Below are 23,877 nucleotides of genomic sequence, written 5' to 3' on the forward strand. Positions count from 1 at the left end.
TCTCTTTAATAACCAATCCACCTAGTATATTTGTGTAGACTTTTTCAGTGCAATCAGTTTACTGATCCAGATGAGTAAAAAATAGAACAAAATAGAAGTTGATCTTTCTTATCCTGGGTGCTGGTTTCTGATTCATCTCCTAGGGCTCCTATACAAACAGTGCATATGGGTGCAGCATGTGAAGAAAACCACAAAGAGCAAATCCAAGCGGCTTTTCATTGTCTAAGCAAGTAAAGACTAATTACTTATTGTCTGCAGCGGTTCAGGGCAAACACTGGAGGAGTTGTAATGATGAAAAGATGGCTGTCCCACTGATGCACTGTAAAGAAAGGTCTCATGAACTAGAATTATACCAATTCCAATCATGTCAGTCTCACCGATATACAAACTGGTTTACAATTTCCCCCCATGCTTTGAGTGAATTGAGATCAGTGTGCAAGTAAACTAGCTCATTCTACTCTATAGACCAGCTAATCTGTTAATCTATTCACTGTTTTCTACATAGATCAACTCCTTCCCACTATTTCAGGCCTATTGGCATGGACCCTATATGCCAGAATCACATCAATTTACATGTTCTCTTTGCTGGCACTGACAGCCTGACCCTGTACTTTGAGTTCTGTAAAGAGTCCTGTGGGTCAAAACAATTAAAATGATACTCATGTTTATATAGCGTGTCTATTATTGTACTGCTTAAAAAAAAAAAAAAAAAAAAAAAATCACAAAAAAAAAAAAAATCAAACCTTTGAAAACACAATGGCCGGCATTTATCATTGTCTTTAGACAGTTTTTTTGTGTCTAGAAAAAGGTGCAAAAAAGGCGCAAGCAGGGTTTATTTGTACCTTTTGGTTTACACATTTCTGCTGATTTTGAGTTGCAATCCACGGATTTTGGAAATACACATGATATCGACTGGTTTTATGAACTGCGCCTTTTTTTTAAAAAGGCGCAAAGCACTGAAAAGTCTCAAATGATTCCAGCCCAGACTTAGCTTGGCTTTATGGTGTATGTGAAGAGAGAAATTTCTGAAAATGTGACCTGCACAAAATTTATGAAATTCTCTGTTACCATTTAATACATTTGGTGCTCCTACACATTACCAGCACATAAAAAACAAGGTGTAGAAAAATGCTTCGCTTACACCTACAATGACAAATGCCAGCCAGTAAGTGGGGAGAAAAAGTCGGTGCGTCTTATACGGCGAATACACCCCTATCGCGGCGGTCCCTGCGGCCATCAACGGCCGGGACCCGCGGCTAATACAGGACATCACCGATCGCGGTGATGCCCTGTATTATACCTTCAGACGCAGTGATCAAAGCTGACCACCGCGTCTGAAGGGAAAGTGACACTAACCCGCCTGTTCGGGACCGCCGCGATTTCACCGCGGCGGTCCCGAACAGCCCGACTGAATAGCTGGGTTAGTGCTTACAGGACACAGGGAGGGACCTTACCTGCCTCCTCAGTGTCTGCTCCGTGCCGGGATCCCCTGTATGGCCGGCGCTCTCCTTCCTCGTCGTCGCGTACGTGCGTCGGCGTGCGTAACGACGTGATGGCGGCGACGGAGAGCGAGGATACCCGGCCGAGCAGCAGAGACGTTCCGGACTGACGGGGACACGGCGACAGCGATGGAGCGACATCCAGGGCAGCGGTGACGGGTCCGGAGCGGCTGGGACACGTGATTATTACCTCCTATGCAGTGGTCTTCAATCAGCGGACCTCCAGATGTTGCAAAACTACAACTCCCAGCATGCCCGGACAGCAAACGGCTGTCCGGGCATGCTGGGAGTTGTAGTTTTGCAACATCTGGAGGTCCGCAGGTTGAAGACCACTATAGGGTTCAAAATCTTTATTTTTTTTAGATTTTGCACCTATAAATTGGGTGCGTCTTATACGCCGGTGCGTCCTATAGGGCGAAAAATACGGTATATTTACAATTGCAGTTTTGTGACCTTTATTTTTAGGTATACTGCGCTGAATAAAGGCTCTGTCGTTTTTACCTGTATCACTTTGCGTATAAGACTCTTTGATCACTTTTTATTTTATTTTTTCCTGGAATGTGATGTGACCAAAAATTTGCAATTTTGGAAGTTTACACTATTCACCATACTGGATCATAAACATTACGTTTTAATAGTTTAGACATTTCCGCACATGACAATACCAAATATATGGGGTTTAACCCTTTAAGGACACAGCCATTTTAGCATTTTCGTTTTTTCCTCCTTGCCTAATATCCTTAAAGGGGTACTCCGGTGGAAAATAATTTATTTAAATCAACTGGTGCAAGAAAGTTAAAACAGATTTGTAAATTACTTCGATTAAAAAATCTTAATCCTTCCAGTACTTCAGCTGCTGTTTACTACAGAGAAAGTTATTTTCTTTTTAAATTTCTTTTCTGTCTATCCACAGTGCTCTCTGCTGACACATGATGTGGACAGAGGTGTCAGCAGAGAACACTGCGGACAGACAGAAAAGAAATTCAAAAAGAAAATAACTTTCTGGATTAAGATTTTTTAATAGAAGTAATTTACAAATCTACATAACTTTCTGGCACCAGGTGATTTAAAATGAATTGTTTTCCACCGGAGTACCCCTTTAACTTTTTTTTTTTTCCATCCACAGACCCATATGAGGACTTGTTTTTTGCGTGATCATTTGTACTTTGTAATGACTTCTTTTATTTTACCTTAATTATATGGCCCAAAAAACTTATTTTGTGGGAAAATTGAAAAGAAAAAAAAATGCAATTTTGAAGGTTTTGGAGGGTTTCATTTTTACACTGTGCACGTTGACGGCATGTTTTTTGTGCTGTGATTTGTAGCTTTGATTGATTTTGTATATGTGATTTTTAGATCACTTTATTTTTCTGGGATGTGATGTGGCTAAAAATGGCCAGTGGCCAGCAATTAACTTTCATGTTTATGCCAATCACTGTAGGGGATCATTAATTAGCATTATATACCGTATTTTTCGTCCTATAGGACGCACCGGCATATAAGACGCACCCAATTTTTAGGGACAAAATCTAAAAAAATAAAGATTTTGGACCCAATAGTGGTCTTCAACCTGCGGACCTCCAGATGTTGCAAAACTACAACTCCCAGCATGCCCGGACAGCCGTTGGCTGTCCGGGCATGCTGGGAGTTGTAGTTTTGCAACATTTGGAGGTCCGCAGATTGAAGACCACTGCAGGAGGAGGTAATACTCACGTGTCCCCGCCGCTCCGGACCCGTCACCGCTGCCCTGGATGTCGCTCCATCGCTGTTGCCGTGTCCCCGTCGCTCCGGAACATCTCTGCTGCCGGCCGGGTATCCTCGCTCTCCGTCGCCGCCATCACGTCGTTACGCACGCCGACGCACGTACGCGACGACGTGATGACGAGGAAGGAGAGCGCCGGCCATACAGGGGATCCCTGAACGGAGAAGACACCGAGGAGGTAGGTAAGGTCCCCCCCGGTGTCCTGTAAGCACTAACCCGGCTATTCAGTCGGGCTGTTCGAGACCGCCGCGGTGAAATCGCGGCGGTCCCGAACAGCCCGACCAAACAGCCGGGTTAGTGTCACTTTCCCTTCAGACGCGGCGGTCAGCTTTGATCGCCGCGTCTGAAGGGTTAATACAGGGCATCACCGCGATCGGTGATGTCCTGTATTAGCCGCGGGTCTCGGCCGTTGATGGCTGCAGGGACCGCCGCCATAGGGGTGTATTCGCCGTATAAGACGCACCGACTTTTTCCCCCCAGTTTTGGGGAAGAAAAAGTGCGTCTTATACGGCGAAAAATACGGTAATTCAGACATTTACACAAGCACAGATAGAAAATAATAATTTTTAACACATTTTATAAAATCCGGAAAATCCCATTTTTTCCCCCCATTTTTGTCATTAGATTGCTAATACTGTTCAATGTTATGCATCAACTAAATTTGGTGCATGTACCCATTATCTGGGTCACTTAATACACTATAGGGGAAATTGATCAAAACCGGTGCAGTGAAAAAGTTTACCAGTTGCCCATAGCAACCAATCAGATGTCTTCCTTTATTTTTTCAGAGGCCTTTCTAATGATAAAACAGTCAACTGGTCAACTTCTCCTCTGCACTGGTTTTGATAAATCTCCTCCCATATTATCAAGTGGACAAAAACAGCATAAGGATATATTCACACAGGGGAATGCCGCCACAATGGAATTCTGCTGCACTGTGAAAATTTTCAATTCTGGCGTCCACAGAAAGAATAGACTTATCTGTTCTTTCTGTGGATTTCGCTTGGAGATGCATTGCTGTCTACGAGACTGTGATCGGTCCTAGCACCAGTCGGATTATTCAAATGTGCAGATTATCTGCCAGTGCATTCAGGACATTTTATGCTGTGTGAACATGGCCTAAGAATGACTTTATGCACAATTTAGGCACCTTCACCTTGTAAAATGTAAAATATGAAGCTCCCAGTAAAAGATGTTGACTAATCCGAACCAAATTTTACACGCGGAATATTGAGACACCCTTTTCCTCACCATATAACATTATAGATAAATATAGACTGTGTTCAGTACTGTACAGGTAGACGTTATCCAGGATGTGCAAAATCCTTAATGGCACATTATTTTATATAGTATAATTATATATATATATAAACAACAACATAAACCAATTGGCTTATTCAGATAACATGACCAAATGTATCAGTCTCTTTAGCCACTGGTTTTTACATGTAATTTCTTAAACAGCTAAGAAAGTGTTGTTACCCTAGTTTAGCACACCATTTCTCTGTATAAACTTCTATGCAGAGAAATGGACGGATTTCTCAGTTTGTAAGAAAGCAGAGCGCAATGCTGCCCGCTTCCGCCAGCTGATAACTCTCTAACTCTGATCAACATGCCAATAGTTGTTTTCAATGACAGTTGCTTTAGTGACCCAAATCAATTCATCTACATTACTTACTCATACATCCTGTTATCCTGGATATGCCGATGTAATGATAACTGGTCACTCAGATAAATATTTATGGCATACTTTTCAATGCTTTCCTCCTGCATCTTCTTTTCAGCAATATTGAGCTGCAGGTTAGCTGCTTTGCCCCATTCTCCAGGTGCATTTGGATTTGGGGGAGGTTTATTGTATAGTGGACGGCTTAAGTCCTCAAATTTATCCTCAGTCGCAGGTAAATCTCTTTCCCACCTCTTTTTCGCAGTATGATCATCTTTATCTAAGGAGGAGAAGGAGGAAACGGAAAGTTCCACCACCATATAGGTAACCATGAAGAGTCCAACCAACACAAAGGCCTTCACAATAAGTGAGCATCTTCTGAAGCGGATCCTCATGGCATGAGACTCGTGATCTGGCCAAGCATGAACTCAACTAACACGGCAAGTCTGAAAGAAGAAATATGTCAAATCACATTTAGTACAAATGTCATGTTCAGTGGTTAGATGGTGTAGTCAAACATTAATATAGACTTTCTGTTGGCACAATACTAGGGATGTAAGAAAAAAATCGATTCCCGCGATTTTTCACTTGCCGATACTGAATCGATTCTAAATATTTTTGAATCGATTCTTTTAGTGATGTGGAATTTGTATCTCCTGATCCCCGGAACAGCATGTCCCGGGCATCAGGAGATACAAGTTCCACATTTTGTCAGCCGGATCTGACGCGGCAGCGCTCTGGGTGTATGGAGCGGGCTCCGACTCGTGCCCGCTCCATACTCTGCGGCCCCCGGCTGATTTCAGTATCCGGAGGCCGCTGATGCATCACCGCCGCTAATATCCAGCATGCGGTGCTCTGCAGTGTGTATGGAGCGGGCTTCCGACTGGTGCCCGCTCCATACTCTGTAACACCCGGCTGTTCTCAGTAGCCGGGGGCCGCCGCTAATAGCCAGCATGCGGCAATCGCCGCGGCTGGCTATTAACCCTTTAGATCGCCGCTGTCAAAGCTGACAGCGGCGTCTAAAGGGATCTGTGAATGTTCCCTGGTGGGCTAGTGGGGTGGATCGCCCCCGGAACGCGATCGCGGGCGGGCGATCCACTGTGGAGATAGCGGAGGGCTTACCTCTGCTTCCCTGCTCTCCGTGACTCTGTCATTGATAGAGCCTGGCTGGACCAGGCTCTATCAATGGATCGCAGATAAATGGAGTTCAATAGAACTCTATTCATCTGTCTGAGGAATCTAATGATTCCTAAAAGAAAAGACTAATAAAGTGTATAAAAAAAATAAAATAAAAATAAAGTTTTAATAAAAGTGTAAAAGACATTGTTTTTTAGACAGAATCGGGATATATCGCGATGTATCGTCACCTAGACGGTATCGCGATATATCGGGATTTATCGAATCGCCACACTGGTATCGCGATTCGAATCGAATCGCCAAATTCTTGGCGATTCACACCCCTACACAATACTATGACAACATGGAGAATGCATGAATCTAAATTCAAGTGAACAGTGCTGGCTGCAGATCCCAGCACTGCAGGGTGTGCTAATGTGCAAAAAGCATTTTGAAGAAGATGCAATGCAACACTAGCTTCCATCCAATCATCACTTTGGGTCTTAGAGATCAGACCTCCATGGACTATTAAAGGAAATCTGTCAGCTCTATATCATGCTCAGAGTTGCAGACATCTCATAGGGAGATAAAACAAGCTCTTTGCAAAGTTATACAATTATGTTTTTCTTATTCGATCAGAAGGCCATGCTGTGCTGCAGCTTGTCCTACCACTCAGTGCTGAAAGGAAAGTAGGGAGGGGTGAGGGAGGGAGGAGGCATGCATGCTTCAACTCAGAATGGCCTCTACAGCTCCAGTATGATTTCATAACTTAGCAAACAACCATCAGCTATCTGCCTATGGGGAAGATTTATCAAAATCTGATTGGTTGCTATGGGCAACAGTACCCCTTTTGATAAGGCAATGTTCACACAGCAGAATTTTTGCATGGAATTCTGCATTAAAATTTTTCATACATTTTTAGTGAATTCACTTCAATGGAATTTCTGCAGTACAAATTCTGCTGTGTGAATGGGACAGCGGAATCCCATTGAAATGTATTGGCTATAAATTCATGCAGAATTCCATGCAGAAATTCTAGCATGTGAACATAGCCTAAATCTTCCCCTGTCTCCCTGAGCATGACATAGAGCTGACAGATTCCTTTTAAGCCATGGCATTTTCTACCCTTTTTCATCACTCAAAGAGCTAATTTCCGTGTGAAACATATAAAATATCTCGTGCTGCAAAGATTGTATGCAGTATATAAGTGAAGTGAGGTGGACGGTGAGGTGGGGGGAGTCAGGGATTGGGGCATTGCGACTTGCTTTATGTTACTTAGTACCTTAGTTATACATGCAGATTGGACGGAGTATTTATATAGACAGTTAATTTTGGCAGCTAGTATCTCAGGCACCTTACCAGGGTGCTTCGAGTTCTCAGAGTATACATTCTGCCCAGATCTATTTAAACACGTTTACAGTGAGGATGATGTTTACAATTTGAATGCTGCTATTAGATATCCATTGACTGTTGTTAATCTTATTAATCTATCAGGCATTTGCACTTTATCCCATTTCCATCTGTATGCACTTTGGTTGTATCTATATTTGCCTCTGGGTATTGTCCTTTATATTTATGTCCCACTCCCCCTGTCTTGTGTGATTTATGTTATTTTATGGGTAGTATTTAGGGGGGGGGGGGGGGGGGGGGGGGGGGTTTCGGTCTTTCAATAAAATTAATAATTGATTATATTCCTTTTGTGGTATTTATTATAGTGGTGTGTACTACTTTTTGGGCTATATAAGTGAAGAGCCTGTAAATATTACTACACTTATTAATTGTATTAGAAAGAGAGAAAAAAAAAAAAAAAAAAAACACTTCCCATACCTGGCAAATGAAAACACATACGATTCTAAGGTTAACATTTAACCAGAAACTAATTACAACCAATTACAGGCAGAGCAACACTGTAGTAAAATATAAAGTAAATACAAAGTGAGACTATGAATAGAGGGACACGTCAGCAAATTATTCCTTGTCAAGTCAGTTGCTGCTTCTTACATAAGGTAGTCCAGCAATGTAAAATTATGATATAGAGGTTGCAGCTGTATCTATATGGTAAAATAATCTGTAAAGATCTACAGAGAAAGAGCTTCATCAAGAGTGTCATGAGAAGTTTGACCTTTTTCAACACTGGGTACACCGGCATGAATGTCTGATGGGCGGGAGGGGAATGTTCCTGTGACTAGTCCCCCTTAACCCCATGCTACCAGATGAGGTGGTCGCAGATGATTAAAGTCCTCTGCATTCAACTGAAAGTAACATTTTCATAGCTCAGCACTAAGCCAAGCAGGGGGACACATTTTATGGCCAGCCCTGCTTTCAGTATTGAGCTTGAGGTCATTAAGGGGTGATTAAGCTTGAGGTCACTCAGGCACCCCCGACACACCCCATGCACATCTATAGCAGCAGGTATCGGGACATTTGTAGTCATTACATATATGTTACAATTAATACAACCAACTTTATAATTTATTTTTGTACTACATGAAAAATGTTACTTATTGGAGTTGTATGAAAATCTTTAGGCTATGTTCAGTTTTCTTGCCTGTTCTTGGGCTGCAAAATGGATGTTTTATGTCTCAAAAAAAATAAAAATGTATTACACCTTCTATTGAATTAAAGGGGTTCTCCGCCCCTAGATATCTTATCCCCTATCCAAAGGATAGGGGATAAGATGTCAGATCGTCGCGGTCCCGCTGCTGGCGACCCCCGGGATCACCGCGCTATCATTACAGCACAGAGCGAGTTCGCTCTGCATGTAATGACGGGTAATACAGGGGCCGAAGCATCGTAACGATGCTTCGGCCCCTGTCTTGCCCGTCATTATATGCAGAGCGAACTCGCTCTGTGCTGTAATGATAGCGCGGTGCCGCAGCAGAGATCCCAGGGGGTCGCCAGCAGCGGGACGTAACGTCTCGGCTCCGCCCTTCGTGACATCACGGTCCGCCCCTTTCAATACAAGTCTATGGGAGGGGGCGTGGCAGTCGTCACACCCCCTGCCATACACTTGCATTAAGGGGACGGGCCGTGATGTCACGAGGGACGGAGCAATGACGTCACGCTGCTCCGTCCCCTGTATCGCCCGTCATTACGCACAGAGCGAACTCGCTCTGTGCAGTAATGATAGCGCACTGCGGCAGCGGCGATCCCCGCGGCGATCTGACATCTTAAGATGTCTAGGGGCGGAGTACCCTTTTAAATAGTAAAGTGATCACTTAGGGTCTATTCACATGGGCAGAATTTCCGCTTGCAGAATTACACTTGCGGAATTCAGCCTCAAATGAAAGCCCAATAGACTTCTATGTGATTCCACACTTCTGAATTTCCACATGTGGAATTTCTGCATGAATTCCGGACCAATTCCACAAAAAAATCCGCACAAGCCAGAAACCACCCAAGGAAGCGGAATTGGTGTGGAAATTCTGCCCGTGTGAATAGACCCTTAGTCCCATGTGTAATTACTTTATGGGAGTCATTTTTTAACCCCTTAGGGACCCAGCCCATTTTTGTTCTCCCTTCATGTTTAGGACGTAAATGTACATCCTGGTAGATTAAGTACCAGGAAATACATTTATGTCCAATGTCGTTAAGGGGTTAACGACTAAAATGAAACATCATACCCTTTTTTCATGAAAATTTGTTTTTTGTTTGTATTTGTTTTTAATACTGAAAATATGTCCCAAAAACAGTATGTAAACATTGGGCAATTCTAAACTAAACAGTCTAAGGCTATTAGTTGTAGTTTAGTTTTATGCCAAAAATGTGTGCCAAATGTGTACACACAAATTTGAGATAACAAAAGTTCAAGACGTTGTGCATAGCGCACCACGCTTATCCTTATAACACTTGACAAATGTGCCCCAGTGTTCTTGGAAGTAGAAATGTCAATGTCTTGATGTAATTACGTGATAGTAGTAAATCTATCTCACTTAAAAAGAAATAAAAAAAAAAATCAGGTTTCAATGTCAAATCCTCTGTGACGAAGTAAAATACAGAGACTGACAAAAAATATCCGCAGATGTAATCTGTCAATCTGACATTACTGTTGGGCAGTCACAACCTCATCCATGTTCTGAGGCTCTTTATATGAAAGTCTCCAGCGCAATATTCCAAAACCTGTGGCTGTCCAGCTGTAGCAAAAATACACCTCGTAGCCTGTCCTGACAGTCTTTAGTTGTCTATGCATGCTGGAAGATGCTCCAGCGTATAAGCATGTACATAGGGCCGAGAGGGACTTCCTTACATTACATGGTTCTTTTGTATAGAAGTCTCAATGGCAGAACCCAGTATATTGGGCTTAGTGCGGGTGAACAGCCTGTCAGTTTCCCTTTAATAAACCATCTATTATGAAACATAAAATGACCCTTCAATTCTGAAAGATTTACAGGAAGATTTAGAGAACTTCACTGTATCACTAAGTTCATACTTCATCTTGATTGTGTATTTACATGCAACACACTGTTCTAATGTGCATTGTCTTATCTTGTCATGCCCTAGGATCAAGGAAATGCTGTTAGAGGCTTGTCCTTTGTCTTTTTAAAAGTTTTTCTGTTTAAAAGTTACACTTCACGTAAGGTCACACTGGTGACCATGCTCCAGATCCTTTCCTTTGTTTCCTTAGATTTTTTTTTTTTTTTTTTTTTTTTAGAGATAATTGATCAGTGAATTTCATGCTTCAAACTCCTTGATCAAATGTTCCTTCTTTTACTTTTCCATATTATAACCAGCAATCTAAGTCTTCTGTCTGTTTGCTTTATGTATTTAACAACGTGAGAATATCTTAAAGGGGTACTCCGCTGCTCAGCATTTAAAACAAACAGTTCCGAACGCTGGAGCCGGAGCTTGTGACGTCATAGCCCCATCCCCTCTTACGTCACACCCCGCCCCTTCAATGCAAGTCTATGGCAGGGGTCATGATGGCTGTCACGCCCCCTCCCATAGACTTGCATTGAAGGGGTGGGGTGTGATGTCATGAGGAGGCGGGGCTATGACGTCACAAGCTCCCAGCACCAGTTCCAGCGTTCGGAACAGTTTGTTCCAAACGCTGAGCAGCGGAGTACCCCTTTAATCCCTTAAGGACCAGGCACGTATGAGTATATCCCTGCGCCCTGGGTCTTAAGGACCAGGCACATACTCATACGTCCTGGCGAATTTCGCATCCCACCACGCGGGTTGCGAAAATGGACGCCTGCTGAAATCGTTCAGCAGGCGTCCAAGGCAAATGCCGAGGGGGGTCCCGAGACACCCCCCCCCATGTCGGCAATCGCAGAAAATCGCATGTCAATTCAGACATGCAATTTTCTGCTATTCCGGGCTGATCGGGTCTCTGGTGACCCGATCACCCGGAAAATAGTGATGATCTAACCTGTCAGTGACAGCCCAGATCACCTTGCAGGGTAGGAGTGAGGTCGCAGTGATGCGATCTCCTCCTATCCCCTGCCATTGGTCAGAACTGATTCTGACCAATGGCAGAGCAGGACAGTGGGTTGCCATGGCAACCCCAGTTCTGCCCACCCCTCGATGTTGAGGGGAACATGGGGAGAAGATGGAGGTCGGTACCTGGAGGAGAAGATGCCTGGGAACAGCTGGTCGTCGCTGGAGACTGCTGGATCCTGGCTCAGGTAGGGAAGCGACGTGTGTGTGGGGGGGGGGGAATGAAAGTGAAAGTAATGTGATCTTTACTGTTGCAACCACTAGGAAGTCCAAACTGCAACTCCCAGCATGCTGGAGGGTCACAGTTTGGGGACCACTGTTACAGTGGTGCCCAAACTGTAGCCCTCCAGATGTTGCAAAACTACAACTCTCAGCAAAACTACAACTCTCAGTTGTAGTTCTGTAACATCTGTCTCTTCAGATTTTGCAATTTTCATGACATTTTTGAAAATTACTGCTCTACTTTGAAGCCCTCTAATTTTTTTTAAAAAAAAGTAAAAATATGTCCATTTTATGATGCCAACATAAAATAGACATTTATTTGAAATATCCATTTTCCTTACAAGCAGAGCGCTTCAAAGTTAGAAAATTGCAAAATTTTCATGAAATTTGGGGATTTTTCACCAAAAAAGGATGCAAGTAACAACGAAAATTTTCCACCAAAATAAAGTAGAATATGTCACGAAAAAACAATCTTAGAGTCAGAATATTCGGTAAAAGCATTTTAGAGATATTCATTTTTAAAGTGACAGTGGTCAGATGTGCAAAAAACACTCTGGTCCTACAGTGAAAATTGGCCTGGTCCTTAAGGGGTTAAAGGGATACTACAGTGGAAAACTTTTTTTTTTTTTTTTTTTTTTTTAAATCAACTGTTGCCAGAAAGTTAAACAGATTTGTAAATTACTTCTATTTAAAAAATGTTAATCCTTCCAGTACTTATTAGCTGCTGAATACTACAGAATTCTTTTCTTTTTGGAACACAGAGCTCCTGGTGCCGGCTCCAGCGTTCGGTACAGTTTGTTCCAGTCGCTGAGCAGCGGAGTTCCCCTTTAACAACATGGGATGCAGTTGGGCATGGAGGATGCAGGTTCAGTATCCTCCATGAAGCTGGGACTGTAGAACCTGAACACTCGTAGGTTGCAGAATCTGGCCATAAAGGAAATCAAGTAAAAGTTGCAACATGGCAGAGAAATTCCTGGCAAACCTTTGCTGTGTGTTCCTGCTGAAAAATGCCAGATGGAAGACCTGCCATGAGAGGCAACACATGTGGGTGCAGGATGTCCTGCGCATTTTGCTGAGCAGTTAGTGTCCCTCGTATCACTACTACGGGTGAGCAAGTGTTGGCTGCCCAGATCACCACATCAGCAGTTGGGGCAACGCATCACTCCGCAGTAAAGGCAGGACTGAAGTACTCTCCACGAGGCCTCAATATTCTAACCCAACTGAGGTCTCATCCCAAACAAAACCTGCATTAGTCAAAATTGGTGATATGATTCCAGTATGAAGCATTCCAGTTTTCCTGTTCAGGACACAAGTCAACAGCAGTACATGGAATTTTTTTACTGCCAAGCATCTGAAAATGGTCAGGGCAGGGACAGGGATGTGTAATAAAGTGCCACCTGTGTCTGGGTGGTGGACAAGGAAACTAAGGGAGCTGCTCGTGCCGTCGGTGGATGAAGACATCCTCTCTACTGGTGGTCTGTCTGAGCCGCCCACAGCATTTTCCTGGGTGTGACGTCACATAACCCCCTGCTTCCAGCACCTCCTAACAACTTGGTAAGAACTATCTAAATAGCACACAAATCCTGTCATCTGGGCAAAAAGTCTTTGAGTGCATTAGTCATGTCTAGCAGTCAATGATCTCTCACTAAGAAATATACTACCCAAAAGTAGCCTCTGAGAGCCTCTTCATAGAGTAGCAAAGGGAAGCCCTTTTATACCTTGTGGCAAAACACGGGGGGATTTATCAATGTTGTCTATTTCCCGCATCAATATAGTCCAAACTACAGATGGTTAGGCCGGTCTATTGTGCGCTTAATTTATCAAGAGTCGCACGGCTCTTGATAAATTCTGCGCACGGACTTCGGGATCTATGGTTTAGACTGTATTTAAAACCCTTAAGGACCACGTGTTTTTCCATTTTTGCACTTTCGTTTTTTCCTCCTCACCTTTTAAAAATCATATCCCTTTCAATTTTGCACCTAAAAATCCATATGATGGCTTATTTTTTGCCCCACCAATTCTACTTTGCAGTCACAGTCATTTTACCCAAAAATCTACGGCAAAACGGAACAAAACAAAACATTGTGCGGCGAAATTTAAGAAAAAACGCCATTTTGTAACTTTTGGGGGCTTCCGTTTCTACGCAGTACATGACACCTTATCTTTATTCTGTAGGTTCATACGATTAAAATGATACCCTACTTATATAGGTTTGATTTTGTCGTACTTCTGGAAAAAATCATAACTACATGCAGAACATTTTATATGTTTAAAATTGTCATCTTCTGACCCCTATAACTTTTATTTTTCCGCATATGGGGCGGTATGAGGGCTCCTTTTTTGCGCCGTGATATGAAGTTTTTATCGGTACCATTTTTGTATTGATCGGACTTTTTGATCGCTTTTTATTCATTTTTTCATGATATAAAAAGTGACCAAAAATACGTTATTTTGGACTGTGGAATTTTTTTGCGCATACGCCATTGATCGTGCGGTTTAACTAATTATATATTTTTATAGTTCGGACATTTACGCATGCGGCGATACCACATATGTTTATTTTTATTTACATGGTGTTTTTTTATGGGAAAAGGGGGGCGATTCGAACTTTTATTAAGAAAAGGTTAAATCTCATTTATGAATTTTTTTATTTTTATTTTTTGCAGTGTTGTAGCTCCCATAGGGACATATAACACTGCACACACTGATTGCCAGCACTGTTCACTGCAAAGCCATAGCTTTGCAATGATCAGCGTTCTCGGCGGTTGATTGCTCAAGCCTGCATCTCAGGCTTGGAGCAATCAATCGCCGAGGGGACATGCCAAAGGCCCAGCTGATTGGGACACCGCATTTTCACTGCGGTAGTCCCGATAAGCCCCGCTGAGCAGACGGGCAGCTTTCACTTTCGTTTCAGACGCGGCGCTATTAGCCCCGGATCCCGGCATACATGCCGGGACCGACCCGATATGACGCGGGAGCCGGCCCGGGACGTAAATATATGTCCTTGGTCGTTAAGGGGTTAAACCTGCTTCAGTATGGTCTCACATTTCAGCATACTTTCGGCCAATGCAACTTTTCGCTGAAATTCAGCACCAATGCATTTTTCCGGCTAAAATAGACTAGAATGCATCATGTTCTAAAAATCCTCTAAAGCAAAAGTTGCAAAAAAGTTGCACGTATTTAGACTGCGACTTTCTGTGAGACAATTTTAGACAGGAAAAAACTATTAAAAAAAAAATAAATCCTTTGATAAATCTCCCACAGTGTCGGACCACATCTGATATAATTTACATATTTTCCTAAAACATAACTGCATGCAGAGTTTTGACGCAATCCGCCATTTCTATCTGGGTTCATTACATTTTCGTCAATGAGTATTTTAGACACTCATTGTCCTTTGAGCTGTGATGTGCGGTCTCCATAGAGCCGACTTGTTTTTCCAGCACATATAAACTTTGAACTCTTTGTCATGTTTCTTAAACCATACCTGAACAATTTATGCAGTGTGGCAGTGCATATTATCCTTCTGATGCAGTCACTGACATTATGGTATTCTGTTCCCACCCAGGGGTGTACTTTGTCATCAACACCAAGACCCAAAAGTTTTCCTGCAGGCCCTTCCCAGAGTATTATCCTGACTCCACCAGGTCCACATGGGCCATCTGACCAGTCTGCAGCTTCACAGCTCTTTATACAGCAAGTTGTGGTACACTGTATGATCATATGCCCTTCCATTAACTGCTTTTGGTATGTACTAACCACTACCCCCAACAAGACATGTCATTTTAGAAAAACTCTGGCCCAACCTTTTAATGATCACAATTTGGCCCTTGTTATAGTCACTTAGATATGTGGGCTTGCCCATTTTTCTTACTTCTAACATATTAATGTCTGCTTTCTTGCCATCTAATCTAGCGAACCCTTTCCAAATGATTACCCCTTATCCATAAAAAAATTCTGTGACAGATCTCAGTGGCTAACCATCTCAAAGAGGTCTCACGGTCTATCCTAACCCTTGTTAGATGTCACTGTCACAAGATCATCAATGTTATTCACTTGTCCTGTCATTGATTTTAAATGGAACGTCACCTCCAAACTGCTACAGAAACAAGTCAAAGTACCTTATAGTGCTGTGTAAATCGATTTCTGACAATGTCTCTGTGGATCCCTTTTTACATACAATCAGCATAAAAGTATTTTTTCCACAGAGGAGTATTCTAGTCATTCTGGTCCACCTATATTCTACCACCCAGACTTAACGATCCCTGAGAGCAGAGAACGCTGTGTTCCTTGCTCCCAGGGACATTCATAAAGAGGGCATAAACAAAATAGAACAAGACAACTCATTGTACTGGTCTACCCCATTCTATTATAACTGGAAAGCCACTTTGTCAGAATCACATCACTAACATCATCCTATCAAGTAACACTTACTATACCCAAACTACAGCCAGCCATAGATGTAAGAGGTTTCCTATATATTCTGAGCGTTTGGCATACACAAAATGAATAAACATAATTCAGATGTAGTCGCAGTACTACGGCTATCACTCTACAGAAACACTGGGTCTCAACATTTGTTCTATTACATTTCCAAGCAACCTTAATGGGGTGGGAGAATTGGAGGAATTTATCAATGCTTACATCAGAAAGCCAGTGCAAAAAAAATAAAAAATTTCAAACTCAAAATATTTTTGTGTAAAACACAGGACAAGTAGCATTTTTTTTTAAATCAAAAACAGGGCTTTTGCACAAAGTTGCAACTTTTCTTTATGCCAGAAAACTGACATGCAATCTTCCGATGTGTCTAACTGATCAGTTTTAGAGTCACAAACAATATCGTCAATAATGATTTGTATGTTATAGCCAGGAGGGAGGGATATGGGAAACTAGGGAGATTTAGGGTGCGTTCCCACCTGGTGAATACGCATCGTATTTCACGCTGTGCAAAATTTGCGGCAGCAGGGGTAAATATGCTGCGTATTCCTCGCTCACTATACACACCGGCAGCAGCCCTATGTGTGCAGGGAGTTTTTGAGGCGGAGCAGCGCGTCAGTCACGCCGGCACAGAGTCCCGCCTCTAAAACTCACTACACGCATAGGGCTGCCACCGGAAAGCTCTGTGTGTATATTGAGCGAGGAATACACAGCGTATTTCCCTCTGCTGCCGCAAGTTTTGCGCAGTGTAAAATACGCTGCACATACACCAGGTGGGAACGCACCCTTAAAGCATGGCGGAAGGATAGTCACTATAAAGATAAACTCTACACTGCAAGGACTAGGGGGGTGGGGGAATGCATCAAGAGTGGTGTAGGTGCATGTCTTTTTATCCCTGTCAGCCAGTTCACACACACTAAAACCAAGTCAGTTTACAAAAAGAACATATTAAAAAGGCGCATGAACACACTGCACCTAAAGATGCGCCTTTTTGCTGCCAAAAAAGTCCGGAAACACAATAATAAATGATTCCCTTTGTCTGTGTACACACATGCACTTGGTGTTGCCATGGCTTTCTGTCCAGTGTTAGCTTTTCGCTCTATTCTGATATTCCTCTTATGTGTGCATGGTTGGGTTAGTCGGTCCCATTTATGTCTTGTTTAGTATTCCCTGCTGGTGTGTGTTCACTTCCGCTTCTGTGAGTCTTGAATCTTGACCCCTGTTCAGACATGTTTGCGCGTTTATGAATCTGTTTAGTATCTGTTACCATGTTTAGAGGTGTTTTGGAGTTAGTTTTATCCAGGGTTAGATCCTGTCACTTGGATTTGATATTTTGTGTCTCTCTATTACTGGAGTTTGGTGTGGTAGTTATCTGGTTCCTTCTAGGGTTAGATCCATTTCCTGAGCTTCGCTTCATCCATAACATAGGATTTTGTTTGCTTTGTATCTAGTGTGATTTAGTTCTGTGTATCCTGTTCTTGGTTTGTGTTCAGACCAGCGTTTGTGTCTGTTCTTGTCATTCTATTATTTGCATATCCTTGAGTTATGTAGCGTGTCTTCAGTCTAACCTTATTCATCCCCTGCATCTCTGGATACATCTCGCTTTTTCCATGTTTTCCTGATGTCTGTTTTGTGCTACTTTGCATTCCTGCTGTAATTCTGTATCCTGGTTCATTGTGTGTCCCCGACCTGTACAGTTCTTAGTGTCTTGTTTATTGTTTTGACTATGATGCCCCTGCACCTTAGAGTTTGGAATGTCGCCCAGTTGTGAGCCGCCATTGTAGGGCGGTTATGCAAGTAGGCAGGGGAAGAGGTTCCGGGTCAGCTCACTCTTACCTGCCCTACGTGATGTTTCATGACCCATAGTCATGACAATTAATTCATGTGGTGGAAACTTGTGTACCTGCAATATATGTATTACATGGTGCAGGGCGTGTGATAAATCTGGTGCTGATCACATTTCTTACTTCAGTACTCCACTTTGTATGGTGCTCCCTCTGCGACTTTTTAATAATGCTAATATCATAAAAGAAACAGGTACCCGCACTCACTGCTAGGCTGCTGTAGCTCGACTCTTCTGGCGTGTACAGACGATCCGGTGTCAGACTTGTAGCAGGGCGCTCAGAAGCGAGGCGACTTCTGGCAAAATTTTGCGCTGGTTACGCTTCTTCCGGCCTCGAAGAAGCGCAACCAGTGTGAAAGTTTGCTGGCAGTCGCCTCGCTTTTGAGCGCCCTGCTACAAGTCTGACACCGGATCGTCTGTACACGCCAGAAGAGTCGAGCAACAGCAGCCTAGCAGTGAGTGCGGGTACCTGTTTTTTCTATGATATTATCTGTTATGTGACTTTGGGCTTCTAGGTCCCCAGCCCCCCCGGACTCACAGGCACGAGGACCCCGATCTACCACAGTGACAGACCGCTATCTACAGCATTTTATACACAGTGACCTTATCACTTATGTCTAGGTCCAGGACCACAACAGTGCCCTCATCTATTGTTTAGTAGGTTTTTTTTTGTTAATGCTGCCCACAGCCAGTTTAGTAAGCCAAGTCAGGGCTGGTGTACATTGTCGCCTTAATTAGCGCAGTTGCCCCAAGAGATTACAGTGCTCCAGAAAAGTGCCAAAGAACAGAAAAATAAAAAAATAGGGTAAAATGGTTCATAAATTTCCACTATACATACATATACCCACATGTGCGCATATTATAGTGTCAGATACTATACATCTAATAGTGTTGGTGATATAATTTATCATTATTAAAAACATTCTATAAAAAAATAAAAAATATATACATTTTGTCCCAAGTTCACCAGACCTTCTCATCTCTACATGCAATGTTAGTAGTGTTAGATTATATATAAATATATATCTCGGTCTATTAGTGTATATGCTCAGCTTCTAATGCAATGTTAGTATTCTACAGGCACATAAACACCCCTACTATTCTTATACAAATACTACCTCAGATACTACATCTATTGTCAGATACTACATATTTACCCCCATCTGTCATGTGTCTAGTGTCAGACACCATACATATACACCTCCATTATGCCCGCATACAATACATATATGTGTGTGTGGAGTTGGTGACACCTATGCAGATGTATAGATAAGTTACAGACCCCACAGCCTTATAATACGAAGGTGGCAGAGCACCCTGTAGCTGCCAGCAGTAGGTGTACCCCCCCCCCAGTCACCCTGTAGCTGCCAGCAGTAGGTGTACCCCCAGCCACCCTGTAGCTGCCAGCAGTAGGTGTACTCCCAGTCACCCTGTAGCTGCCAGCAGTAGGTGTACCCCCAGCCACCCTGTAGCTGCCAGCAGTATGTGTACCCCCAGCCACCCTGTAGCTGCCAGCAGTATGTGTACCCCCCCCCCAGTCACCCTGTAGCTGCCAGCAGTAGGTGTACCCCCAGCCACCCTGTAGCTGCCAGCAGTAGGTGTACTCCCAGTCACCCTGTAGCTGCCAGCAGTAGGTGTACCCCCAGCCACCCTGTAGCTGCCAGCAGTATGTGTACCCCCAGCCACCCTGTAGCTGCCAGCAGTATGTGTACCCCCAGCCACCCTGTAGCTGCCAGCAGTAGGTGTACCCCCCCAGTCACCCTGTAGCTGCCAGCAGTAGGTTTATCCCGGTCACCACAGGACTACTTACAGTGTAGACTTCTCCCCATGGACACATCCCCCTGCAGGCTTGTGAGGAGCTGTTACGGACGCTCAGTACCGCAGCTAGTTCAGGGGAAGTGTACAGGTTCTGTGTAGCCGCTTCCTTTCACTTTCTCGGAGCCCTCCTGACGTGTCTCTGGCCGCTCCTCCTCTCCAGAGAGCCGACCCTCCCTCCTTCTTCCTCTGCTTCGCTCCAGATCATGTGCCTGGCCGGGAGCTCTGAGCCCTCCACGGGATGAGGCCAGGGCGGTACTGCTGTGAAGCGCGCCTCCAGGCCGGGAGCTTACTCCCTGAGCGCCCTACAGGGGAGCCTTATGATAGGGGTTCCGTGTGCTCCAAGCACAATACTGCAACTCTAGGGTTCTGCATCTAATGTCCTCTGAGGTGGCTTCTTTCTGGGTCGTTAGGGCCTCATAAACAATACAATGGCGTGTATGCGCGATACATAATCAGTACCATGTTCACATAGGGCGGTAGTCTGTCACAGTGTGGTACCTCAGCTGTACAGTGTCCATTTTAGGACATTGTCAGTCGTCAGCCATAACTCCATTCGTGAAACTCCGTCAGGTGAAACGGCGTCCCGCCTCGGACCAATCGCCGTCAGCCGCCACTCCGTCCTCCGTCAGGTGAAACGGCGTCCCGCCTCCTCCCTCACACCAATCGCCATCCTCCTTCAGTCACAACTCCCTCATCCAAAACGCTGTCATGCCTCAGACGATTCTGCCTCAGATGCAACTTCCTGCTGCAATGCAGAGGCGACGCTGCACAGCATGTATAGCAGTCGAAACTGTGAAACTTGCACATGTACTACAGACACTACATGTGCTACAAAGTCTGTATAGCAGAGCCGACATTGAATAGCGTGTACGGCAGAACCCGTATAGTAGAGAACTGACTCTGCTCTGCTACACGGCAGGATTGTTTTTTGAGCGATGACGGAGTTTCGGATGAGAGACTTTAGGATGACAAAGAATTGCGGCTGACGCCTGATGGAGATTGGCCCGAGGGAGGAGGCGGGATGCTGTTTCACCTGACGGAGGACGGAGTTACGCCTAAAATGGACACCGTACAGATGAAAGAAGTGAAGCCCACTGCCTACTCCCTCACACACACACACATACCTGCTATTGTGAAGGTGACTGTCATGGTGCTTCCTACTCTATACTGACCCCCCCCTCCTCTAACTTAAGTGACTACTTCTGAGGCTGGTCACCACTGCAGCCACGGGTTGGCTAAGCAGCCTGTACTTGTGGGGTTCACCTGTCACAGGAGGCAGACATCAGAATGGTGATCGGAGAAGAGTATGACTTTTTTATTTTAAAGAGGACCTGTGGCCAACCCCAAAAGCAGGTCCACTTTAATGCTCCCCCAGTGACGTAAAAAACAAAAAAATTATGTTCCTGGACACAGTGGCGTACTAAGGCGGGAGGGGGGGGGCGTACCGCCCCGGGTGCCGCTCACAAGGGGGGTGCCAGGGGCAGACTGACCCGCCGCCACCACTACTGCTGAGGATCCGGGACACTCGTCCCAGATCCCCAGCAGACAGCGGTGCCTTCTCCTGTATGCGCGATACACGCACATACAGGAGAAGGCATCCCCTCTGTGTGAGCCGCATCTGCAGCTACACAGTGGAGACGTGACCTCCGCCCCCACGCAGCACGCAGTACAGGCGCCGATTACGTCACTCATCCAGCGCCTGTACTGTGGAGGGGAGAAGACGCGGGCCCTGCAGCTGAGGAGATCGCTGTGTGGGATATCAGGTGAGCATCCTTTTTTTATTTTCTTTCTCAACTCTGCATACACCTATGGGGAAGAGGGGGGGGGGGTGTAGCTGCATATACATATGGAAAAGAGGGGGGTGTAACTGCATATACCTATGGGAAAGGGGGGGTGTAACTGCATATACCTATGGGAAATGGGGGGGTGTAACTGCATATACCTATGGGAAATGGGGGGGGGTGTAACTGCATATACCTATGGGAAAGGGGGGGTGTAACTGCATATACCTATGGGAAAGGGGGGGGGTGTAACTGCATATGCCTATGGGAAAGAGAGGGGGTATAACTGCATATACCTATGGGAAAGAGGGGGGGGTATAACTGCATATACCTATGGGAAAGAGAGGGGGGGTATAACTGCATATACCTATGGGAAAGAGAGGGGGGTATAACTGCATATACCTATAGGAAAGAGAGGGGGGGTATAACTGCATATACCTATGGGAAATAGGGGGGGGGGTATAACTGCATATACCTATGGGAAAGAGAGGGGGTGGGTGTAACTGCATATACCTATGGGAAAGAGAGGGGGTGGGTGTAACTGCCTATACCAATGGAGAAGAGGGGGGTAACTCTGCTTATACCAATGGGGAAGAGGGGGGGGGGGGGAAATCTGCCTAGACCTATGGGAAAAAGGGGTTTATCTCTGCCTATACCTATGGGAAACGGGGGGGAGGAGGGTTTTAACTCTGCCTATGCCTACGGGGAAAGGGGGTGGGGGCGACTCTGCTGCCTATACCTAAGGAGAAAGGGGGGTTAACTCTGTTCCTATACCTACTGGGAAGGGTGTTTAACTCTGCTGCCTATACCTACAGGGAAGGGGGGCTACCTAACTTTATACCTGGATGCCTAACTACTTACCTACATACCCAGCTACCTAACTATGTACATACCTGGCCTTCATACATGGCTGCCTAACTACCTAGCTAGCCCCCTACCTACCTAACTTGTCACCTACCTACATATCTGGCTTCCTGATCTACCTACCTAGTTACCTATTTACCTGGCTCACTACCTACCTGCCCTTTTACTGAGCAGGACACCAAGGAGGGCATTATTACAGTTTGTGGGCCTATAGAGGGAAAGATTTTGTAGAGGAGGGGAGGGCACTAGAAAACTGCAGAGTCTGACATGTTTTTCCTGCAGATGTTAAGAGATCCACATGGCGGTCTTATCTGGACGGAGAAGAAAAGGAAAGAGGACGCAGCTGATTAGAAAATACGTAATTGTGAGTCCCAAAATGTAACTGCAATCACTTATATGGTATACACATCCTGTGTACAGCTGATATATACCGCCATATGGTCCTGTATATAATCACTTATACAGATCCTTTATAGTATACTGGTCTGTGTATAGTGGTTTTATTCAGTACATTATGGCGGTATTATCCAATTATTGTGTGGTGGAATATACTTGCTCCTTGTATACCAGTATTATTGGTCATGGAAATTTACCTATGTTAAAGTGTTTCTTATATATGTAAATTTTAGTTTATTGTGTGTGTGGGATTTGGGTGGAATAGGGCTTGGCAGAAGATTGAAGAGCTGCAGAACCTAGTAGGGGCCCTTGCTTTTTTTTGGTCCGTGGGCCCCGAGTGTTGTCAGTCCGCTCCTGGGAGGGGGGTAATTAAGGGGGGGTGCTCTAGGTACGCCCCTGCCTGGACAACCCCTTCATAGTGCCTGCCCAGCTGGTATTTAACCCCTTAAGGACCAGGCCATTTTATACCTTAAGGACCGGAGCGTTTTTTGCAATTCTGACCACTGTCACTTTAAACATTAATAACTCTGGAATGCTTTTAGTTATCATTCTGATTCCGAGATTGTTTTTTCGTGACATATTCTACTTTAACTTAGTGGTAACATTTTATGGTAACTTGCATCCTTTCTTGGTGAAAAATCCCAAAATTTGATGAAAAAAATGAAAATTTTGCATTTTTCTAACTTTGAAGCTCTCTGCTTGTAAGGAAAATGGATATTCAAAATATATTTTTTTTGGGTTCACATATACAATATGTCTACTTTATGTTTGCATCATAAAATTTATGAGTTTTTACTTTTGGAAGACACCATAGGGCTTCAAAGTTCAGCAGCAATTTTGAAATTTTTCACAAAATTTTCAAACTCACTATTTTTCAGGGACCAGTTCAGTTTTGAAGTGGATTTGAAGGGTCTTCATATTAAAAATACCCCATAAAAGACCCCATTATAAAAACTACACCCCCTAAAGTATTCAAAAAAACATTCAGTAAGTGTATTAACCCTTTAGGTGTTTCACAGGAATAGTAGCAAAGTGAAGGA

General features: G+C 44.2%; 1 protein-coding gene across 1 annotated transcript in view; it reads right to left on the reverse strand.

The window, feature by feature from the left end:
* GALNT4 (polypeptide N-acetylgalactosaminyltransferase 4) overlaps window positions 1-20,879 on the reverse strand; it is a 54,390-nt gene extending 33,511 nt beyond the window's left edge. Inside the window, exons 1-2 of the mRNA XM_056520823.1 lie at window positions 19,789-20,879; window positions 4,940-5,370 (exon numbers count right to left, since the gene is read on the reverse strand). Coding sequence (XP_056376798.1) covers window positions 4,940-5,319 — 380 coding nt within the window. The 5' untranslated portion in view covers window positions 5,320-5,370; window positions 19,789-20,879. The remainder of the gene's footprint in view (window positions 1-4,939; window positions 5,371-19,788) is intronic.
* Between the last annotated feature and the right edge of the window lie 2,998 nt (window positions 20,880-23,877).

This window comes from Hyla sarda, chromosome 5 (assembly GCF_029499605.1).
Source record: "Hyla sarda isolate aHylSar1 chromosome 5, aHylSar1.hap1, whole genome shotgun sequence".
Lineage (NCBI taxonomy): Eukaryota > Metazoa > Chordata > Amphibia > Anura > Hylidae > Hyla > Hyla sarda.